Source organism: Paroedura picta, chromosome 8 (assembly GCF_049243985.1).
Source record: "Paroedura picta isolate Pp20150507F chromosome 8, Ppicta_v3.0, whole genome shotgun sequence".
Lineage (NCBI taxonomy): Eukaryota > Metazoa > Chordata > Lepidosauria > Squamata > Gekkonidae > Paroedura > Paroedura picta.
In genome coordinates this window covers 53,753,685-53,777,402 of record NC_135376.1, presented here as the reverse complement: position 1 = coordinate 53,777,402, position 23,718 = coordinate 53,753,685, and the positions used below count along the sequence as shown (strand labels likewise).

The following is a 23,718-nucleotide window of genomic DNA, read 5'->3' as shown; positions in this document are numbered from 1 at the left end:
TCGTGGAATGGAAGGACTTCGCTTTGGGGGACCGGGAATGGGTCTGGGCAGCGGACGTCCTTGCGCCCCGACTCACTGAACGTTTCCACAAGCGGTATCCTGGCCGTCCCGGGGGGTTGGAGAATGGACCTTTGGGGGGGCAGAATGTCGTGGTTCGGTCCTTGGTGGCTTGGGAACCGGACCGAACCCCGCCATCAGAGGCGCCCGCGATCACGGAGGTAGGGCATGGTGATCATAGGCAAGCCGGCAGCTGGGCGCCCCACCCGATCGTTGAGGTGGCAATGGCCGCTAAAGAACCTCAATGTCCCCCTCCACCTTTTGACAAGGGCCCGGAGATGGCCCTTTGTTCCAGGAAAATGGGCCATCAGGAACCCCGGAAAACCTCGCATATGTGCATGAGTCATGATTGTATCAGCATGTTCCCTCCGCAAGTACTGGGTGGGGCAATACAGCCTAAGGAGGTGGGTTTTGTATAAAAGGGAGCTTCCACCTGGAGTTCGGTGGAAGCTCTTACTCCATACCAGCGGACTCCACGTTGCTGAAATAAAGCTTGTTCCTGTTGTATCGTTCACCAGGCCTGGCGTGACGTTTTCTTCAAAAGGGGCACCCTGTTTTTTCAGTTAGCAAGCGGGTCCCCGACAAGTTGTAATGTTTAAATCAGCCTATAGTCCAATGGATTTCAAAGCATGGTAGTGCTGGGAATTAAGGCTAGAAGTAGTCTGCCTTGCTCATTTAGAAATACCTTGAACTGGAAAACAATTCAATAGTTTCAAACACTGCAATAATACTCAACTCTAAATTTACTGTGCACTTGAATAAGAAAAGAAGAATCAGTTGCTCTGAAAGGCAAGTACAGCTACCCTAAAAGAAACATCCACCTCTTTCCCCATGAACGTCTATAGCTTCTGCTACTTGGAATAATATGTTTTATGCAGTCCCTGTGATTTCTAAAAAGACTGTGCTCCAAGGGCATGGCATTCACTGCACAGTACGAACAGTAAAATGGGGTGGGGGTGGGAGGAGCACTGTTCTGCTCTGCAGCTATGACTTCGTAATCAATAGGAATCTTGACAGGAATATAAATCTAACTTACAGAGTGAACAGCTAAAGTTTGAAATTTTCATGGAAATCCTTACTTTAGTAATCACAGATTTATAGGCTGGCTGCTGAGGCTGCACAATGGCCTGCCCAACAAGTGGAAAAACAATTTATATCCACAGCTACAATGTATCAGTACCTGAGCATGCAGGGTATAGATTTTTTGATCCCAAGCTGAAGAACTGCAGAACACAACACATATAATTTACCAACACTGAGAAAATAATTTGTAACTCCTTAATAATCTTCAGCATTTCTATGTGACGTGCCTTTGAAAAAGTGCATACAAACAAAAATTCTCATTTGGACTATCAATCCATTAATGGTTTAATGTAGGCACCGCTGGAATTCTGACACAGCATGACGGGCACAGCACACAAAACACACACACCATAAAACAGCTGCTGCAGGACGTAAAGCCAGCTGGATAACGGCTGCCATGGCTTATCTTCAGTCACTGCTGCCAAAGAACATCTTTAGAAATCTGCACAGCCACACACATCTCCAGTGAACAAACAGAAGCTCTGCTGGGCAAAAACCTGATCTGGCCTTGACTACTATCTAAAAACACTTGGTGGGCATCAGGGAAAGGTGTTTGTGGGTGCCATGGCACCCCAGGCACCTTTGGGGGGCCTCTTTGACTGTTTATGCACTGGAGGTTTTATGCCGGGCTGCAGGCTGGAGTTTTAGTCGTGGCAGGTTGCCCCACCTTTTCCTGCACTCACATGGGAAAGCATTATGCCCGGTGCACCTCATCCGCCCCCCATTTTTGTGTCCCTGCATGGAAGCTGGGGCAGTGAAGTTCCCAGTACATAAACGGTCTTTGCTATTGCAGCTGAAATCCCAAGCATACTTGCTTAGGCATAAGCACCCGAATCAGAAACAGATATGTGTGCCGGAGTAGGAGGCAAAGAAAGGATGAATTTGATTCTAAAGGAGAAAACTCTAAGATATTCTAAAAAATATAGTCACCAATTTAAACCATCAATTGATTTGCGTTCTTTTTACAAGCAAAGCAGAATGAATTCTCCAGTCAAGTACCTGCCAGATGATGTTTTAAAATATCTATATTTCTTAAGTTCATTAGTATTTACCACCACCACCACCACCACCCCAAAAAAACATGTTTTATCTAAAAGAATGTGAGGCTGAATTGTAGGCTGAATTATTGCAAAACTTTGACAGGAGTCACATTCCAGTACAAATGGAATTGATACTTAAACCAGAATTAACTGTTCTTTAAACTTACATTTAAATGAAATGAGAATTTAGTTTTGTACTCACAGTTGACACTGGTCTCCCTTTATTCCTTTAGTTGTACAGAAGCATTTTCCTGTTTGCATGTGACAAATATTTGCATGCCCACTGCAGGTGCAAGCTATAAAAAAAATCAAAGAGGAAATGGTTGAATTATTACTCTGGCAGTATTTTGAATATCAGTATTATCAACTTATGCAGCTGATGGGTATTACTGCATTATATGAAGGGAAGAACCTGTAGCATATCAAGTTCAAGACAACATTCTACCTCTACCATTGGTGTTGTGATCTAACTTGGTCACTTAATACGGGGGTCCTCAACCCCCAGTCCGGGCCGCAAAGGCCATAGTACCGGGCCGCCAGCGGCCACACCTGCCTCCCCCCCGCAGCAAGAAGCTTGCCAGGCCGCAAGCGAAGTGGCCGCTTTGCTCGCGGCCCAGCTAGCTGCTCGCTGCGAGAGGGCAGGAAGAGGTAGGCGTGGCCGCTGGCATGCCAGTAACGCAAACATGCACGCGCAGATCTGCAGCGCATGTGCGTTTGCGCCCCCTGCTGGCAAACTCTGCACATACATGTTAGCGCCACCTGGTGGTGAAATGTGAATGTGCGGCAACTGCGCATGCATGTTTATGTGCAGCTGCCGCGCGTACGTGGTGCCCGGGCCGCCGGCTTTCCCCTACCCCCGGAAGCGGTCCTCGACCACAAGAAGGTTGGGGACCACTGACTTAATAAATACCTTTTTTTCAAGTTACCTATAAATGTTGGCGGTAATAATAAATAAGGAAGGGGATTGTAATGAATGGTTCTTCCAAACATAGAAGCAGGAATTGAAGAATACTATAAATTATAAATTTACTACCAATTTTGGCATGAGGTTATCAGTACGGTATTTAAGAATATACAAAGCGCCCTACTGGATCTGATCAGTGGTCCATTTCATCCAGCATCCTGTCTCACACAGGCAACATGTACTCAGTTTGAAAACATTTCTGAAAGCAGTGGAGCCTTTCACCCACATAAATAATTTTATTTTCAGATAGCTATGGATTTGGAAAAAGGCAAGTTGTACCAGGGTGCCAGAAAATGCATGTCATCAAAGCATTTCAAGGTATCAGATATTTCTTAGAGATATCTCTAAGGAAAAAAATGATGTGAATAAGTGACAGAAATGTCATGGAACACATGAACAACAGAGACTCCATCATGGTGGTAAATGACTTCAGTGAATGGTCTGGGGTTCTATTTTTTAAAATAAAACTTTGAACAATTATAGTTTGAAGACTTATCTAAATTTTGTATTTAACCAACCATACAACTGATCACCTATGGGGCACTTTACACCATGCAAGGTTATGGAAAAACTGACAACAATTTCTTTATGGGGTGTGCTGCTCAATCACTTGCAAACCTCATTTGTATGGAAATCTCCAGGGCCTGGCCAGGAAAGGTAATGACTGAGAGCATGTATCTGATGAAAAGAACTGTCTTCTTGTAATGTAATATTAGTATTATTATTAGATTCCATTGCATTATGCATGATTTGAAAATCCACCGGCATCATGAACCTTATTTCTTCCAAAGTATGCAGCCACATATCTATATACTGAGTTCAAATATCAATCATAACCTGAAAGAGGTTTGATGACTGATGATGAGGCAGTCTTTTAAAATGTGTCCTGAATTTCTATATAAGATATACAGTGGAAGCAGAGAATGAAAGGCACCAACCACACATCACTAGCTTTTCACTGGTCATGTATCCCCTTAAGGAATAGTAAAATCAGAGTATTTACTATACCACCAGAAATCCCACAGAAAAGTTTCCATCACTGATGCATTACCAGGGGTAATCCGTTATGCTGGCCATAAGCATATTCCTAATGCTTCATTGCAATGAAAAAACCTAACATGGAGGACCTAGCATTAAGTAAAAGAAAGGGAAAGAAAGCCTTTTGTCCAGTGATGCCTATGGTGTTGCCTTCTATCTCTAACCTCACATGCATTCTTACTAAATATGTCTCTTCCATTTCCCCCAATGCTGTTTCTTTTTCATCTCTGCTTCTCCCCTTCTCACCCATCCCTGCAGTCAGAAGTCAGAATGTAAATTCCTTGAGGCTTTGGTTGACTTCTGCTATTATTCTGTAAAGTGTTGTTTGCATTGATGGTGCTATGATAATAATCGCAGCAGATGTATTTGTGCTGTCAACAAAGATAAGGTATTGCACACTATGCACTATTTGGTTTTCTTTTCTATTACACAGTCAACTTTCAAATAATGGCTGGATATATAATGGACTGAATCCAAACTATAGTTAGGTGAGAGAGCTATCTTTGCAGGGAACTTTGGCATTCTCTTTTTTCAGCAGACTCTTGCTGTGTTCTTCACCATCATGGAATAGTGAAGGAATTGTCCTGAACTGGAAAAAGCCATTAACTGAATCAAACTAGGAAGTTTATTCACAAACCAAACCAGTTCATGTCCCAGGAACCCCATTGAAAACAACAGTACTCCCTTCAAATAGGATTTGTAGAAAGACCAAAAAGCAGCTGACCAACAGCTAGCAGGCTGCTCCCTGTTGCTCAGCTGTTTCAGGCTGTTTTGTGAAGCCCCTTGAAACTTTAAAGGGACTTGCCAAGACATCCTAAAACAGCTGAACAAGGGACTCGGAATCTCTTTAAACTCCTGCTTATTGCTCTATCCAGGAATCACTATGGACCGTTTTAAAAGTTTGCTGACATTCATAATGGTGGACCCATCACAAATTTTAGTTTGCAAACCACGAACAGGAAAAATTTATGGGGATTTTTGTTTTGTTTTGCATACCCATCTCTAGAACAATGTTGGACATGATTAAAGGGGCTGTGATGAGAAGGAGAAAAATCAGGAAAAATTGAATCCCACACTTTTGTAAGTTCTTACTTTAATTTCCTGAAATTTCACACAAGAATGACAGGGGATGGATATTCTTCTGCTGACTTCCCCTTTCTATTGCTATCCCTTGCACCATATTCTCCATTCTTTACGATGGCAGTTGGAGCACAGGAAGCTGCAGAAATAAGGGGAAGGCAGCAAAGATCTCTTCACAGTCTTGGAGTAGTATCTGGCCTCATATAACTGCATAGAAATAAACCAGCAGTGCTTAAGGAAGAAACACTGGCTGATTTGACATATACTGAATAATGCACTTTCAATGCAATTTAGTAATAATTTGCAACTGGATTTTCCTGTTTCCTACAGGAAAATCCAGCTGTAAACATTGAAAGTGCATTATCCAACATATTTTGTTTTAAGATGCATGCATGCATTGCATTAGGCACCTCCTTAGAAGAGACATTCCCTTTGGTGTGAGATAGAAGTGAAAATGCCACCTTGATTGTTGTAACTGCTTGAGAAATTAATTTTAAAATGTTGATACCTAAGTAACAATAAGGCTGCAGTGACATGGAAGAAAGCTAAGCAGTGACACCGAAGAAAGCACAGAGAAGGAAGAGGCCAGAAGGATGGGGAAGGACTAAAAGATGGGAGAATCTGAGAACCGGGAGAACAGAAAATTAAACAGTCAAACATACAGTCAAAATTATCAGATTAACTATTCAGAGGGGTAAGGTCCTAAATGTAAGGACTAGGAGGATCCTTAAGGTAAAGAGAAGAAAGATTAAGAAGTAGGTAGAGCAGGATATCTCAACGACAGTTCCATAAAACCCTGGGGGGAGTTGGCGGCCATGGAAGGTTTACCCGAATGGATGAGTATTAATTCATTTTTTAGATTTAAAAAAAAATTGTTAAACATTAAGGTGATGTGACCTTATATGGTCATGTTGACCTCCCACCCCTCCCAAAATGCCCAATTATGGGCCTGTGGGGAGTGGGAAGGGGGGGCCCTGGGTGGATGTTTACATAGCTAAGCTTCCCAACTATATGCTGCATTAACACTTCTGGAGTTTCTTGAAGCCTGAGGGATGTTTCAGGGGTTTCTAAATGGAAAAGAAATGCTGAGAGCGACAGAGAAAGGGCCTGGGAAGACTGTGAATAACTGCAGGAACACAGAAGAAAAAAATTAAAGATAAAATGAAAACTAAGTGGAGGATATGGCAAATGAATATCCTAATGGAGCAGCTACTAGAGATGAAACAGAAAAAGGGAATTAAAAATGGAAGTGAATTTAGGAGCTCACTGAGCCATCAAATCCTACTGACATCAGTACAATAACAATAACTACACATCTGACTATGTCATTGTGAAGGCAATCTGCTTTTTAGCACGTACCATTTTATAAATTTCTCAATTCTTGCAATTATAGTAACATATGCCTCTCAAGTTCATAATAATACAAATTGGAGAACCATGGGAAAATTCTCTTCCAAAGCACAATGGTATAAGACCACTCAGATCTGAAACAATGGGCTCTTCCACATTTTTATTTTCATTTCTTGTGTGTGTCCTTATTGCTTTGGGGTGGGGAGTTTCTTTTCATCCTGTGTTTTGTTCCCTCTAGTGGTAGATTTAGTATTACATCGCTGTCTGTGCTCACACAGCCAATACAGAAGAAACTGGTTGCCAATTGCTTTCTGGATTAAATTCAAGGTGCTGGTCCTAACCTTTAAAGCCCTAAATGACTTAGGAAAATCATACCTGAAGAACGGCTTTCCCTGCTAGAAATCCCCACATTGACTGCAGTCTTTGTTACAGTCTTTGAGTGGTGCTTGAGCCTCAAGTGACTGACCTCTCCTCTACCAGGGTGAGGACCTGTTCTAGTAGAATAATTTATCAGAGGACACATAGGCTATGCAGAATCTTGTTAGGTTCCTCAGGACTTGTAAGACAGAGCTCTTCCAATAAGTTTTTAGTTAATCACCACCTGCCTATACCCCCCAAAGAGCCTTACGCTCCACCACCTCCAACCTCCTGGTGATCCCTGGCCCCAAGGAAGCCCACTTGACCTCAACCAGGGCCAGAGATTTCTGCATCCTTGCCCCCACCTAGTGGAACGAGCTCCCAGAGGAGATCAGGGCGCTGATGGAACTTGAACAGTTCCACGAGGCCTGCAAAAGGGAGCTCCTCAACCAGGCATTTGGTTAAGGTTGACCTGAACCACCACTTCCCATGAGCAGTTTTCTGCTTTCTAGTTCTGAATCTTAGAACTACAGTACTACAGTACAGCTGACCTATGGCACTAAGCAGAAAGCTACAACCTCATCTACTACAAACCTCAGCAGAATATTCTGGGAAGGTACTAGTTCAACTCTCCATTCCCATTTTATATGGAAGTGTTTAGTGTGGCAAATCAGGGCTGAGCACGCATTCTCCCTCCTAAACTCATCCCTATCGTGGGACACTATTAATAGTTAGGGCCCATATTCTTTTCACAAGTAGAAAAGTCAAGGGGAGGGATATTAGAATTGTAGTAAGCACTTCCCTCGGAACCTAATTAATCCCCCAACAAAGAACCTTTAGGTTCAAAATGCTTGGGAAATCAGAACTGGGAATGGTGGCATATATTCCCCAGGCTTCACTTTTCCTTTCTAAAATACTACTTATAAAACTGTTGAAGGTTTGGAAAAGCCTCCTCTCATCCCCACCATCTATTATCTTTTTCCCCCTCCCACCCAATACTTAATATTCCATGGGTCCTGGAGATCCATGGCCATGGTCAATATTTACCAGAACATTTTGGGTTCATTTTCTTTTAAAACTAATATTATTCTGCAACCCATACAAGTACTCCAAACACTATGTGCAGAATTTCCTGCCTTGCTTGTGGATCACCATGTTTTGCTGCTCTGCTAATAGGTATGACACCACCAAGTTCTCCATGATGTACTGGATATCATCATTTATGAAATGTTGGTATGCTGAAGATAGCATACCATAACATTGACATTTGCATTATATTATTGGTGTTGACAGTATCCAGAATATAATTTAAGAGCCTGACTACTCTAACAACAAAATCTTCTTCTTCAAAAGCTTGACTTTTTGACATGCAAATTGTACAGTGCACTAATTATTATTCTTTAATAGCTTTTATAATTGTAGGATTTCACTACAACCAAGAAAATGAGCCTAAACTTCTGATTTCTAGACATATGTGTATCCTGCATATTATCAACCAATACTTTGTTCAGAACACAACCATAAGAAGCATCACTGATGGCGCAACAATGGACAAACTCCCTTTAGCTTGATTTGGCTTGAATCTGGTTGGCAACTACAAGGATCTTCAGAGAAAGCACAAAAAAGAAAAGGGGTTGGTTTTTATACCCAATTTTTCTCTACCAGGAGTCTCAAACTGACTCACAATTGCCTCTCCCCACAACAGGTACCCTGTGAGTCAGGTGGGACTGAGAGAGCCCTGATGTTATTGCTCTGTGAAACCAGCACAATCAGGGCTGTGACAAGCTCAGTCACCCAACTGGCTGCATGTGGAGGAGTGGGGGATCAAACTTGGCTCACCAGATTAAAGACACTGCTTTTAACCATGCTGGCTCTAGATTACTTTAAACATTTTAATTGGCTCATTATACTTTATACATGCATGTTCTTGCAAAGCCAATTGAGAATTTTAATGTCTTGCATCGGCCTTTGTGCTTGATATTGTAAATTCCATGCACACCCCCAAAAATAAAAATACTAAGGAGTAAGAACAAATTTTAAATCTGCATAGGGGCAAAACATAATCAGGAAGACAGACTCAAACAGGTAAATTACCAAACAAAAGGTTGTTTTGTTCAGGAAGTCTAGACATGAAGTTCACAACAATCAATGAGAATTAAGAGTAAGGCTATTAACTGAATTTTGAATGTGTGTCTGCAAAGCAGCTGTCTCTGTTGTTTTCACAGCAATCAACACACATTTCACCAAGAGGAAGAAGTTTAACATTAAGGGGGAAAATTTTTTTGCTCTGCATCTGCAATGATTCATAGGGTGCTGAACTCTTGATTGTGCAGGTACAGATTCTCATTTTACAGTACAACAAGAACAAAAAAAATCCCTTTGAGGAAATAGCAGATAATTTGAACTACAGTAGGGTTAGATCAAATTAAACCAAGCTTTGGCAACATCGCTAACAAGGACTTGCACAAACCTTCACTCATCAACCAAGTCAAGACTGAAAGAACACAAATTAACAACCCTAAATCTGAAATGCCCTTATCCTGGAGACATGTAGGGTTGCCAACTCTGGCTTGAGAAAATCTTGAAGATTTGGGGATAGACTCAAAATGGATGAGCTTTGGGGAATAGAGTGACGGGACTTCAGCTGGGTATGATGTCATAGAGGGCACCCTGCAAAGCAGTCATTTAATCCAGGGCAGCTCATCCATTTCTAGTCTAGTTAGAATTCTGTGAGATTTGCAGGTCCCACTTGGAGTTTGGCACTTCTAGAGACATGCCAGAACTTAAATGTATTGTCTTCCAGGAAATTTTTATTGGAATTCTACATAAGGTTCCCAGGTGCTCTGCTATTCAAGTCCCAGAGGTCATACCAGATCCAAAATCTGATCTCTGTAGCTGAAGGCGGAAACAGAGAAAAACACATTCTTGCTTTCTCTTTCCATTGCACCCCCCACTATTCTTGTGACACAGAAAATGCTGAAATAAGGGAATAATTAAAAATGGAAATCTATATGAACTAAAAAGAGGATTGAGCTTCCCAAAATTTCAATTATATTGCCAAGTAGCTAAAATAGAATGGCTAAATGTTTGTCCCAACAAAAGATGTCACATCATACTGTTATGATGGTCAGTTCTTAGTCTGACAAAGAGTGCTTGCACTTGAAAGCTCACGCCTTGAATAAATCTTTGTTGGTCTTAAAGGTGCTACTGGACTCTGATTTTATTGTGCTACTTCAGACCAACACGGCTACCCATTTGAATATAAGTTGAGAGATCAAGATAAATATAGTTCTTGGATAAAGGAAAGATAACTAATTTCATATAGACTGACATCTATGCCCCCCCCCCGGGATCTGGGATCTGGGATTGGGATTTGGGACTAGGAACCATCAGGATTCCCTCTCCACCTGCCAGTAGTGGGAGGGGGAAGTTGATTAGCCAATCTTGCCATGTTAGTTAGTTAGCTAATAATGTTAAAACTGTAGTTATTGTTTTAATGGACTTTTAATGGGGTTTTAAGATGTTGTAACCCGCCACGAGCCGCAAGGGAGTGGCAGGGAATAAATAATTATCTATCTATCTATCTATCTATCTATCTATCTATCTATCTATCTATCTATCTATATATATCTATATATATCTATATATATCTATATATATCTATATCTATCTATCTATCTATCTATCTATCTATCTATCTATCTATATATATATATATATATATATATCTATATATATATATATATATATATATATATATATGATAAAGGGGGGAGACAGATTATTTGTTGTTCTGGATGAGGGGCAAGGACACTCGTGGTCTGGGTGTTTGGCGGGATGCCATCATGCCCTAAACCACCAGAGGTGGACGAAGCTGGGCCGAGCCTCAGTGTTCTCAGGCCTGGGAAGGAGTGGGACGTGCTAACCTTGGTTTGGGCCCTGCCTGCAAGCTGCAGCCATCTCCTCACTCTCCCAGGACACTCTGCTATTGCCAAGGCCAATACGGAGAATTGAGAAAAGCAATAAAAGAGAAGGCAAAAGAAACAAGTTAGCTGCCTCAACTGTATTTTGAACTTTGGCAACTCTGACACCAAGGCAGCAGAGGGCAGGGGCAAGGTGAAGGACATGCCCAGAGGCATGGCACATTTTAGATATCATTAAATTAAAAGCTATCTAGGATCTGTAATTGGGGAAAAAATTGCCAAGATCATCTAATGAATTTGAAACAGCAATAATCTCACATTAATTTTCTACAAGATTTATGCATTCATTCAATTTATACCACCCCTCACCATGACATTTCAAGCTGTGTATTCCATACTACTACAAAACTGTTTGAAGAAATCTAATAACTATCAGCATAAGTGGAATAAGAAACTTGGGAATATCCTAGATGAACAGAAATGGAACTTTATTTTCTCTAAAGGTTTAAACTTCACAATGTTTGGCATTTAGAGGAAATTGATCACAGTGTTTCAATATGTAGAGGCTCCAGCACATTCCCACCACATATGGTAGAAATCTGCTTTCTTTTAAAAAATGGTAATGTGTTATGTATCCATCACTTGGTATTGGAGAAGTTGTTTTAATAAAGTAAAAAAAAAAGAGAGAAAGAGAGAGAGAAAGTTGCAATAATAGTCTGCCACATTGCAGAGGAGGAGATCAACCAAAGGTGCTCCTCAGCCCCCCCTCCCCCCAAAAAACCTCAGAAAGTTAGCCTGGACTGAGGTATATATGAATTATGCAAACCATAACTAGTACAGGAGTCTGACAGACACTATTAGAGAAGAGACATGGGGGGAAATGTCAAAGTTGCTTTAGAAGTTCATGGAAAAATTAAGGGAAATGCATCAATTTCAAAGGTTAAAGAAACAACAATGGCAGAGATGGGGGGAGTGGAACATCTTTTACAAAAATAATGATTCCCCCTACTCTTTTCAGAACCAAATGCTCATGAGAGCTTTAACATCCAGTTTTGCAGAGGAACCCACAACTGCAACATATTGACTAATTTGATTTTAATTTCCATACTTTCCCCTGCATTTGGTATCGACATATCTGCAGTGCACTACAAAGCAGAGTTACCCCCTTTCTAAGTTCACTGGAATCAACGTGTTAAGAAGACTGTATTTGTTTAGGATGACATAAACTTTCTGGGCAGGTTGGTATCCCTGCCCCTTTAATATAAATTGTCATTTCTTTGGATGAGCAGCTATACTTAGGGTTGCCAATTCTGGGTTAGGTAATTGCCAGATATCGGGGGACAGACAGTGGGGATTTGTAAGAGGAGGTTCCTCAGAAGTCCAACTTCCAAAGCAGCCATTATTTCCAGGGGAACTGATCTCTGTAGTCTCGAGATGAACTGTAATTCTGGACAATATCCAGGCCCTACCCACCTCTAAATACATTCTAGCCAGTCATGGAATGGTAGAGTTTCAAATCACATAAATTGCAAAGTTAAAAAGCTCATATTTACAAAGTAAGCATAGCACTAAATGATAGCAACCCTTTTAGATGTCATCAATATAAATATTCCTGCAAGAGCAGCAATGACATATTTTTATAGCACATTTAGGGAGAAACATACATTGCACATCATTATGTTTGCAAGTCTGTGTTTATTTTTTCCACTTGTCTGCCCGTGATAAATGTTCAAAAAATAACGAGCTTTTAATATAAGCAATCTGTACTGTTTAATTTACCACAACCTAAAGCTTAAATGCTTGATTTTACAGCAAATGATTACAAGGAAGGCAGACAGCTAAAGAAACTCAAATAGCAGAATAGTTATTAGCAGTGACAGTATACTACAAAATATACTGAATGCTTCTGGTATTAATATAATGGTTATTTTATTCTATTTTTATTTTATTCTATTTTTGTCCCATAGACTAATAGGATCCTACATACATACATGTGCATTTTAAGAACACCATCTTGATTTTGAATTCTCAGAGAAGTGAATGGGGACCTTGTTCTAACACCAAAAAATCAAATCCCAGATTTAAAGTTGGTCTGCACAACATTTGGACCAGAATTTAAAATGAGGACCCAGATTCAAAGTTAAGACAACACAACCATTAGCTAATGAGACACACGTGGCAGGTAAATTCCAGAAAGTCTTAGATGACCTCCACTGTTTAATGCTTCTGGAAGTAGTCCAGGTGTTACATCTCAAGGATAACAGCAAGAATCAAAGATTCCCAGAGCAGAATAAAGGCTTTGCCAAAAGTTCTCACTTTCTGTAAGGACAAAGATGAGAACAACAACCTCCAGATAATTTGATGTACCAGTCTATTGCAAAGGTTCAGTATGATTTTTTAAAGTGCACATACAGGAGAAGAGCAGCTAATTATAACTATCCTTGAATAAGCAAACAAAAATGCAGCTCTGGGGCCTTTTCTATAGGCAAGCTGATGTGCACATGGAGCCCACAGAGAGCTCACCCTTTCATCTTCAGTACTGGATTGAGAACAGCTCCTACATACAATGCCAGTGTCACTCTGAACAGAGAAGCACTTGAGGAGTTCCCTTTCAACATTTGAGCTCTACTGCACGGCAGAGTTATATCAGAGCTATAATCTTCTGTGTGGGGTTGATTATGAAAATGACAAACTTGAATTTGAGTTCCTCCTCCTTCCCTTATAATGGAACTATGGAAACAAATTCACACGAATGGCATCAAGCAAATTAGCAGTAATTTGCACAGATAAATCATATGGTTCCAAGTACCTGGAATTCTATGGTTTCAGGGTACAGGCGATGTATGCATATTTAGATGTTGCCTCACTGTAAGATAACACTTGGAAGAAAACTAGCATGTCAGGATAGTGGTAAACTTAGAATCCTTTGCCTGATATGTCTGGCAGGAAAAAAATGATGCCAGACGATAGTAAAACATACAGATCTCTACCTGTTTGGTGAAATAGTACTTTTCTAAGAAGCATGAATTCTTCCACATAACTGTATGAATGGATTACACTTTATTTCAGAGACTTTTTATTTGACAGGGCTATCAAAATGCCTAAGGAAGATTTACTATATGAAACTAATAAAATCATTTCATGATTACTTTAATTGTAAAGTAGTACATTTCAGAACTTTGCCTAGCTGCTCTGTCAGCTAAAAAGACGTTTTGATTATATTTATGGGGAAGTCATTTGGTATTGGGTAATCTTGTAAATTTCCCTTAAAGTGAACACTACCATCCTAACATTAGTAGGTTCATTGCACAGTATAATCCTGTTGTTAAAGCTGCTAAGTGATATTGATAGTTTTCACGTTTTGATCTAATGTGCAAATCATGAAGAGTGAAAATCAAAGTAGCAAGTGTTTTAGTGTCTCAAGTTCCTGTTACATTTTGTAAGCTGTATAATTGCTATATATAACATAGTACTGTACATAATGACAGAGACTGCAGCATGGCTTAATATGAAGTGTGTGCTTTCTGCTTGAAGTTCTGTTTTCAAGAAAGATGGAGGGGGTGAGAGAACAAAAATGGCTCAGAACACAAAGCAGACAGAATCAAAGCCTTCAAAAGTGAGTTTGATGTCCACTGGCCAAGGGAGCTATTTGTGTGGGCTTGCCTGAGAGGCTTTCTCTAGAGGGTTGCCTTGAAGGGGGAGGCTCAGTCATGCCTAGCCTTGATAGGCCACAACACTGTGCTCCTTGCAGAGACCCAGAACACCAAGGCTGAGCTCATCAGAGTGGGGCATTTTAGTGCCATACTTGATGCAAGACTTAAACAATGCTTTCCACAACGTAGCCAACACACAAAGACATCTTCTGATCAGATAACTGCGAAGGCAGCCTTTAGGTGTAATAGAACTTGCCAAACAACAATTGTGCACAACTCTGATGCACACTTTTACTTTTAGGTAAGGCAACTGTTGAAGAGGATTACTCATTCACAGAATCAAGTGAGAAAACTCCACTCTAAGAACAATGAGGGAAGGTCAGATACACTAAGAAGCAAGAAATAGAACCTATTCCAGTGGTGGTGAAGAAGACACTGAAGAGAAAGGGAGCCCTCCCCCAAGGATCCAGTGACCCACTGTGGCCTCAGGAGATTTGGAGGGTGCCCCTGAGTGGCTTTTTTAGCTTATAGGAATTTTTTCCACAGCTGGCCTGCCAAGCAGCAGTTACAGTGGGGGACTGCACAGAAAAATGAATGGGTGAACTACACAGAAGGTGAAAAATAGGGACATATATAAGATTTTGCAGTGTTTTCAAGTAAAGCAAATGTAACATTGAAAATGCATGTAAAATTTTGGCATACGCTGAACTTTTTTTGTACCAAATTATTTAAATGCCAGGCAAGGAAAAGGTATACCATTATGCATAAATGTCAGCAGCATCTGAAAATTAATGAACTCTTGACACTATAAGATAACAATTTTCATGCGTTAAGCATTATCTGTCAAAAACTACTGTACTATCTAAATCCCATATGCTGAATCTTAAACCATACCAAATCAAATTAAACATTTGGAGGAACAGTCATATCTTTTACTATCAGTCTTTTTTCCAATTTCTATTAATCAGCATGAAAAACTTGAATAAGAAAACAAGTTATTACTGAAGGAATACACAGAAAAAATGAAACACTACTACATTGTTCCAGAACATTTATTGCACAATTAATATGGTAATGCATACAGAAATGTGGCTTATGTAAATGCTAGTCAATGTAATTTGATTTGAGTCTTCATCTCAGTATTCTGTGAAATGATGTTTGATATTGCATATCGCTGAATACAGTGAAAACTGGCAGCACAAACATATATTTGGTACAAAATCCCTAAAAGTATGTCTTCCTGCCTGATTTCAGAAGACAGGGGTACCCAGAGCAGGGCCTCTTAAGATAACAATAACTATCAGGTAGATTTGTTAAGTAAGTAGGCGGTCCTTTATGCATCTTGACCACATAGAGATTTCAAGGCCAAGACCAGAATTTTGTGCCCAGAAAAAAAACTGGGACCCAGTGTAGATGGAACAAAATGGGCATGATACAGTCCCTATAATATTCCACAATAATCACCCTGGCAGCAGCCTTTGATGTTAGCAGTCAGATCCTTCCAGTACTAATCTAAGTAATGAGTAGTCATCAGTTAAAAAGGTAAAGGTATCCCCTGTGCAAGCACCAGGTCATGTCTGACCCTTGGGGTGACACCCTCTAGCATTTTCATGGCAGACTCAATACAGGGTGGTTTGCCAGTGCCTTCCGCAGTCATTACTGTTTACCCCCCAGAAAGCTGGGTACTCATTTTACCAACCTCGGAAGGATGGAAGGCTGAGTTGACCTTGAGCCGCTGCTGGGATTGAACTCCCAGCCTCATGGGCAAAGCTTTCAGACAACATTTCTGCTGCCTTACCACTCTGCGCCACAAGAGGCTCTTAGTCATCAGTTACAGGACCCAAATTCCCTATTGCTTAGGATAAGCTGTGTGAGATTAGCATGGAAGCTGAGCTAATATGACTTATTTTTCACAACAGTACAACATAAATGTTACCAGTTTTCTTTCCTTAGTTGGAAGTATTTATCATATTTCACTTTGAATAAGGGCTTTTGTTCTTTTTATTCTTGCAGGAACAACTAGAACACCCCTAGACATTAGTAATACAATTCTCTTCACTAGCCTCCCAATAGCCACAACCATTGACAATTTACAGCAGATTAATGATTCCACCTGAGCAAAAGGCACATCCTTCTGTTCACAGGAGTGGCAATAGGGCTTTCAAGATAGCTACCTTCCATTGCAGGAGGAAGGGGCAAGGCCAGCTTGGGACCCTCCAATGATTTGCCAGTCTACTTTAATCACCTTCTGTCCTTCAATTAAACCCAACAGTACCATATTTTCCTAAAGACACTGAAGTATTTGTTTGGTTTTAAGGCCAAACTACATAGCTCATAGGAAATGTAAGAAAGACAGCAAAAGCCTCTGTAAGGGGATAGATTCAGATTATGCAACAAAAGGTGAGAAAGGGAAGTTTAACTGGAGCATGGAATCTAGCCCTTTAAATAAAAAAGGGAGCCATTATTATACAGGATACCCAAAGGGTATACAGCAGCTTTGGTGGGTAATATGGATGGCAAAAATGGAAGAATGATTGAGCCCTTCTCCAAACGTCATTACTCAGATCCAGCTCAAGGCCCAACAATGGCTAGTTTTCCTTTCTTAAAAAATGAGAGGTCCTGATCAAGAATCATGCATACAGTGCACTATTTTGTTCTGCCACCATTCTGTTGATCTATAAACTTGACTAAATCATCATGACAACTGAAAATAGAACCAATTTCCACGCACTCAAAAAAACCCTATTTTCTCAGACTGTCTCCAAAATAAAACAGAACAAAAAATGCATTGCCCGATTGTCAGAAATGATAGTTAGTATGGGTTTGAATTATTTTCTTCTTGTACAGAACCATGTTTTGAGGTTAAAAAAAAACAAGCAGTACATAATTTTTATTTTCAGAGATAAGCATAGGTGTATAAAAACCTTTGCTCTGTTTTACAAAAAAATCTTATTTCTAGAAAGATATTTACATTCATTTTCTCATTTGCAAAACTGTCAAGTCCTGTAATGCTAATGTGCTGTATCAAAGAGGAATTATGCAAGTGCAAGATCCAAACCAATCCTCTGCTCATTTGTAAGTATCACAAATGCTCTGAACCTTATAGCATGCTTTCTTCTATGTCAGATCATCAGGAAAACAGTGATTTTGACATCTTTTGTTCATTTAATATATTTAATACATATTTTTATCCTGACCTTCCTCTGTAGAATTCAGGGTGGCGTTCATAGTTCTTCTTTCCTTTACTGATTTGTTTGTTTGTTTATTCACTTTATAGACCACCATTCTCGGCCCATAAAATTCATAGTGGTGCAGTCAATAACCTAACTCCCCTGGAGACTTCTGACTTCTGTTCTCAGTTGTCACTGTTCCAGTCGATGAACCCGTGCAATGTCAGCCGGGGGGGGGGGCGATTTCAAAAAGGGAGGGAGGGACCCAAGATCTTATAATCCAGGTCTCAGCTCCAGCCTCAACCGAAGGCCTGGCAGAAGAGCTCCATCTTGCAGGCCCTGCAGAACCCAGAGAACTCTGTCAGGGCCATCAGCTCTTCCAGGAGCAAATTCCACCAGGCCAGGGCCAGGACAACCAGAAGATTCATACCTGCAGAGCATAAAGCCCTGTGGGCGGCAAAAGGAGATAAGCGGTACCTCAGATAGGTAGGACACAAGCCACATATATCCTTAAAAGTCAAAACCAAAACCTTGAACTTGATCTGGAAGTTAACTGGCAACCAACCTAGCTGCCAGCATCAGCTGGATATGGGTCTTCCACAATGACCTAGTGAGGACCCTTGCAGCTGCATTTTGTGCCAGTTGTAGTTTCCAGGTCAGGGACAAGAGTAGGCCTGCATAGAGTCAGTTATAAAAGTCTAGTCTGGAAGTGATGGTTGCATGGATTATTGTGGCTAAGTGTTCTGGAGACAGGTAGGGTGCTAATACCCATGCTTGGCATAGATGGAAAAATGCTCTCTGGGCTACTTTCATGATTTGAGCTTCCATAGACAGGGAGGTATCAAAGATCACCCCCAAGTTCATGGCCACTGGCACCGGTGAAAGTTGCACCCCATCCAGGCTGTGAAAATGTGCTTTATCCTCACAACAAGCCTGAGAGGTAGGTTAGGTTGGTCCATAGTGACCTAGCGAGCATTATCGTAAGCAGTAATTTAAATCTCCCTGGCCCTAGTCCAAAACACCAACCACCATCCCACACTTGCAGTCTCATTTCAGCACACTGGAGAGCAGAGGAACCAGTTCGACAGGGAAAAAAGGCTGCAGAAGTGCCAGGATTGCTAGTATTTTCTTTCCATTGATTTTAATGGAATCAAAACACAATAATTAAACCAAAATCGGTTAAATAACAAATGGGCTACACTCAAATGATTAAAATAAACAAAACAAATGAAAAACATTCATCATATTGCACAACCTAAGCTGCACTAGAAACATTTGTAAAGGAAGTGTGATGCAGCCTCTGACAGTTGAGTACTAGAAAGACACTGTGGGTATATATATGCCTCAGAAGGGCAAAATCACACCCAACTTCCTTAAAAGCAGCTTGGCCAGGGGGGGTGGCACCATCCACACAACAGCCTGGCAAGGGAGATAGAGATTGAGCATTCATCTGTCTGGAGCAGCGGAAAAGAGCAAGATCAGCATGATGGGACAAGAGGCAGAACTGAACTGAATTGGTCAGTTTTGGTTTAGTTTCTGTGAAAGGACATTTGGATAATTTTATGGTTGGGGTTCACCACAACATGAGGAACTGTATTAAAGGGTCGCGGCATAAGGACGGTTTAGAACCACTGCTTTAAAAAATCATAGCAGCATTCTGAAAAGAACACTTCCACTGTTTGCACAGAAGAATCGTATTTGTACTTCTTGCCATTCAAAAGTTATGCCTGACATGTAAAGACCTACTTCAAGCACATCCAAGGTCCTGTCTGTGCCTGGTGGGATGTTAAATCCCCTCCCTTTGGATAACAAACCCCTAAACAATGTTTCTGTTTTTGAAAATCCCCTAAAGAGGGTGTTACTATGGAACATAAGGAATATATAATTCATAAAACCTAAGACCAACGTTGCCACCCCCCCCCTTAGAATTAGTTGTGTTGGTCTTTATATCCAAGTGGCTTTAATTTAAGACTGACATCTGTTGCTCACATGTATTTCACTTCCCCTAAAAGTGCTGCCTCTGATGAAAATGTACAAATAGTTTTTGATTTGGTTTTGAAGTGCACAGCGCTGTATTTTGTTCTAGTTTGAGGAACAGCTGTCTCTGTATAACAAATGAAAAAAAATGAATAAATTAAACAACATGCTGAGAAGTAAAGCCCTATTGCAAAGAACTGCTTTGAATATTATTAAATATAACCCTAATTAAATTGAATCACAATTTATGCACTCTTTGTATGCGACATTATAAACACTACAGCCCAGACGGTCAATTCATGCTGACTATTAAGCAAATCATAAATGTCTGAAAACAATAACAATAGGAATATAAAACTGTATCTGAATATGCAGTTAGCAGCCCTGAATTTCTATGAACACAGAGACACCATCCAACCCAGAGAATGGCTGGAAGGCATCTGATGCAGCCACTTCACTGAAGTTGAGTCTCTTCAGTGCCTGATAGAAGATAGGAGAACAAATTAATGAACACACACAGGGAAAACAAGCTGAAACTGAAAAAAAGAAAAGAAAACCAACATGATGCCATTTGATGGTCCAGAGGGGACTACATCACAGCCCTTAATGCGGTGAGCCTACACATCTATTAAGCGTGGCATAGATGGCAGCATACATGGCACTCCCATCACTATTTTATCTTCACAACAATCCTGTGAGAGATGTGAAATTGAGAGGAACGATGACTGGCCTGACAGATACTCTACGTGCAACACCTCAATAGCTCCCTAAAGTGAAAACCTAGAGTTTTGTTAGAGTCAGCTTTGCCAGTTGTTAAACATGCTACTCCAATTGTAATTTAAAACAAACATTATATCCCTCTTGATTTTGGTGATCTGGTCATGCTGATTCATTGCACTGTAACCTCAAGATGGGAATGCTGCAATGCACTGCAAGGTACTTTCTTTGAAAATAATTCCAAAACTTCAGTGGGTTCAAACTGCAGGAACCTGATTGTTATTAAGATCTGGTAGTTTGTCCACATCAAACATACACAGTGGCTGCATATTCGTTTGCAGGTTCTTTTCAAGATGTTGGCTCTTAAAAGCCATTTGTGACATAGGCCACAAATACATAAGAGGCCCACTTGTTCTGGTGTTAACCCTTGGGGAGTTACAGTAGTTCCACCCTGCAGAGTTGGTAAAACAGTTGCTGAGCCTTCAATCTTTTACCATTTGACATAGCCTTTTTGAATAGGTCAAGAAAGGAAGGCACTTGCACTCTTTTTTAGGTGATGTAAGCAAACCCACTCAGCAGAGCTTTCCAAGGAAGCTGAATTGTTTACTTGTATTAATGTTTTTTGGTAAGTGATTCTTTCTTCTTTCTTTGTTTCTTTCTTTTGCTGTTAGGCAAAATGATAGACTTTTTTAGTCCCGCTTCATCCAGGAAAAGAGAAATGAGGGAAATTCCTCTGGCCAGCTTTACTCATTATATCATTATAGTATATGCAATTAAAATATTAGTGACAAGGAGATATACCTACATCAATAATTCATTTCTATAAAAGGATCCAGATTTCCATTGATGCACAAAGCTAGATAGGCTACAAGAAATAATAGTGTCAGGATCAGCCCTCTGATCCCTGCCATGATTTGTGATTGACCAGAGAAATTCCATGTTGGTTTGATGTGTGTGTTTGCAGAACCTTTGTAACCCTTTTTACAACCTTTTTTTTTACAACCCTGAACTACACTGCCTTGTGTTATCTTCCCTGCTGTGACACTTTCTTGCAAATGTTGCTCTGTACTTTGTTATCTACAAAGAAGGACGTCGAGTCCCCCAAGGACGACTGGGCCGGAGACAGTCTGGCAGGAAGCCCAGGATGGCACCTTGAAGCGGGGGGGGGGGTAATTCCACCCTGGGAAAGAGGGGACATTTGGGTGGGAAGAATGCATTGATAACTGCTTGCCTGCCATGTATCGATTAGATTCAACTTCAGATGTTAGAGTGTCCAGATCTACTTCCAATAAAGCTTTCTATTAATCCAGAAACCTAGTTGTGAGTCTGTCAAATAGCAACCACCTTTGACAAATAGCAACCACAATGACCTAGAGAAACAGTGACTAATTTGTCAAACATGCACATAATTTTACATGCACACACATTATATTATTTAATGTTGATTTAAGATTACAACAGAGAATTATAAGACCTCTACCCCATCAAAGCTATAGAGAAAATGTTCTGTTATGAAATAAGTATACTTTTAGTTTTTAAATTCTACAGAACCTTAATAGCCAATTCTGATATTATGTATTCCATGAACTTATATAAGTAGCATATATCTAACAAGTAGCACCAGAAACAAGCAGTAAGATTTATAATTTTATAGTCTTATAAATTGATTTTAGCCATTATTACATTACACATAATTCACTAAAAGGTGACAGACGGCTTATTTGGTTAGATGGCTAATGTATCCCTAAAGAATAAAAACGGCTTTAATATATCACTTTGTCACAGAGCAACTAGAGAGTGCAAAAGAACATTTTGTCAACTTCAGGAAATAAGAAACCCATTAAGAATTATTTAATCCTTCATAAAACACTAAGGAAATGGCAACTGTCAATAAGGATAGACATTAATCTTTCCCTTGAATATTTTCTCAATATATTTAACTTTAGCTGATCAAATGTGCATGTCTGCAGCTAAAGCTTGCATTTTAAATTGCCAAGAAGCCAAATGAATCCACTAATGAATTGATGTATTCAGAGGTCAAAGGGACTTCTGAATTAACAGGTCATCACCTTTACCATATGAGACTCAAATCTGTCTCAAAAGAAATGTGTCATCCACAGTTCTGTTTTTCCAGCTGCTTAAGAAAGCTGACCCTTTGTTACAGGCTATATAACTGCATATGGAGAAGTTCAGTCCACTTGTCAAAATTCAGTTCTATAACCAGACCTGGTCAGAACATGTCCATTTTCTCAGAGTTGGAAAACAGAATTTGAAAGTGTAGATATCTCTGCTTCTGTCACATTGATATGATACCACATCTCTGTTTTTGGATACAATATAAAATTGCCAGAGTTTTAGAGTAATGTCATTCCAAGTACTCAAACATAATGTTCTGCAGAATTTCAAAAGGCAAAGACATAAAAGTTGTCTGACCCCTTTGCACTGCCTTGCGGCATGCCACAAGGGGAGTGCTCTCTCCCACTTTATTTAACATTTATATATGCACCCTCTTGCCCAGTTGGTCCAGAGAAATGGACTGGGCTGTCACCAGTATGCGGATGACAACCAGCTCTATCTCCTGATGGATGGCCAGCTGGACTCTCCCCCAGAAACATTCATCAGCTGTTTGGAAGCAGCAGCTGGATGGCTCAGGAAGAGTTGCCTGAAACTCAGCCCCTCAAAGATGGAGGTCCTCTGGCTGGGTAGGAAGGGGACTGGGTAGGAAGCACAACTTCCCTGCCTGGATAGGGTGCAATTGACATCTGTACCATAAGTCAGAAATTTGGGAGTGATTTTTTATGCCTCCCTATCCTTAGAGGCTCAGATCCCTAAAGTGGCTCAGTCGGCATTCCATCTGTGCCAACCCTGGCTACTACATTCCTACTTGTACCCAGAACACCTGGCAACTGTGATCCATGCAACAGTAACTTCCAGGTTGGGTTTCTGTAACTCGCTCTATGCAGGCCTACCCTTGCCCCTAACCTGGAAATTGTAATTGGTACAGAATGCAGTGGCACGGGTCCTTACCAGCTCTTCCAGGAGGGCTCACATTCAGCCTCTACTTAAACAACATCATTGGTTACCAATTTGCTTCTGGATCAGGTTCAAGGTATTGGTTTTGACCTTTCAGGCTTTTTGTGGGCCTTGTCAGGACTCTCTGAGTTCTGCAGGGCCTGCAAAATGGAGCTCTTCTGCCAGGTGTTCAGTTGAGGCCGGGTAAGGCCCCCGGGATATTTCTGCAGAGATATGTGAATGGGTCTCCCCCTCCCTCCTTTCCCCCCTCCTTCTTGCACTGTATTAGACTGTGCT

General features: G+C 40.6%; 1 protein-coding gene across 3 annotated transcripts in view; it reads right to left on the bottom strand.

Moving 5' to 3' along the window:
• ATRNL1 (attractin like 1) overlaps positions 1-23,718 on the bottom strand; it is a 627,115-nt gene that overhangs the window by 429,761 nt on the left and 173,636 nt on the right. For all 3 annotated transcript variants that reach the window (XM_077349871.1, XM_077349872.1, XM_077349870.1), the window contains exon 20: positions 2,383-2,476. In XM_077349871.1, coding sequence (XP_077205986.1) covers positions 2,383-2,476 — 94 coding nt within the window. The remainder of the gene's footprint in view (positions 1-2,382; positions 2,477-23,718) is intronic.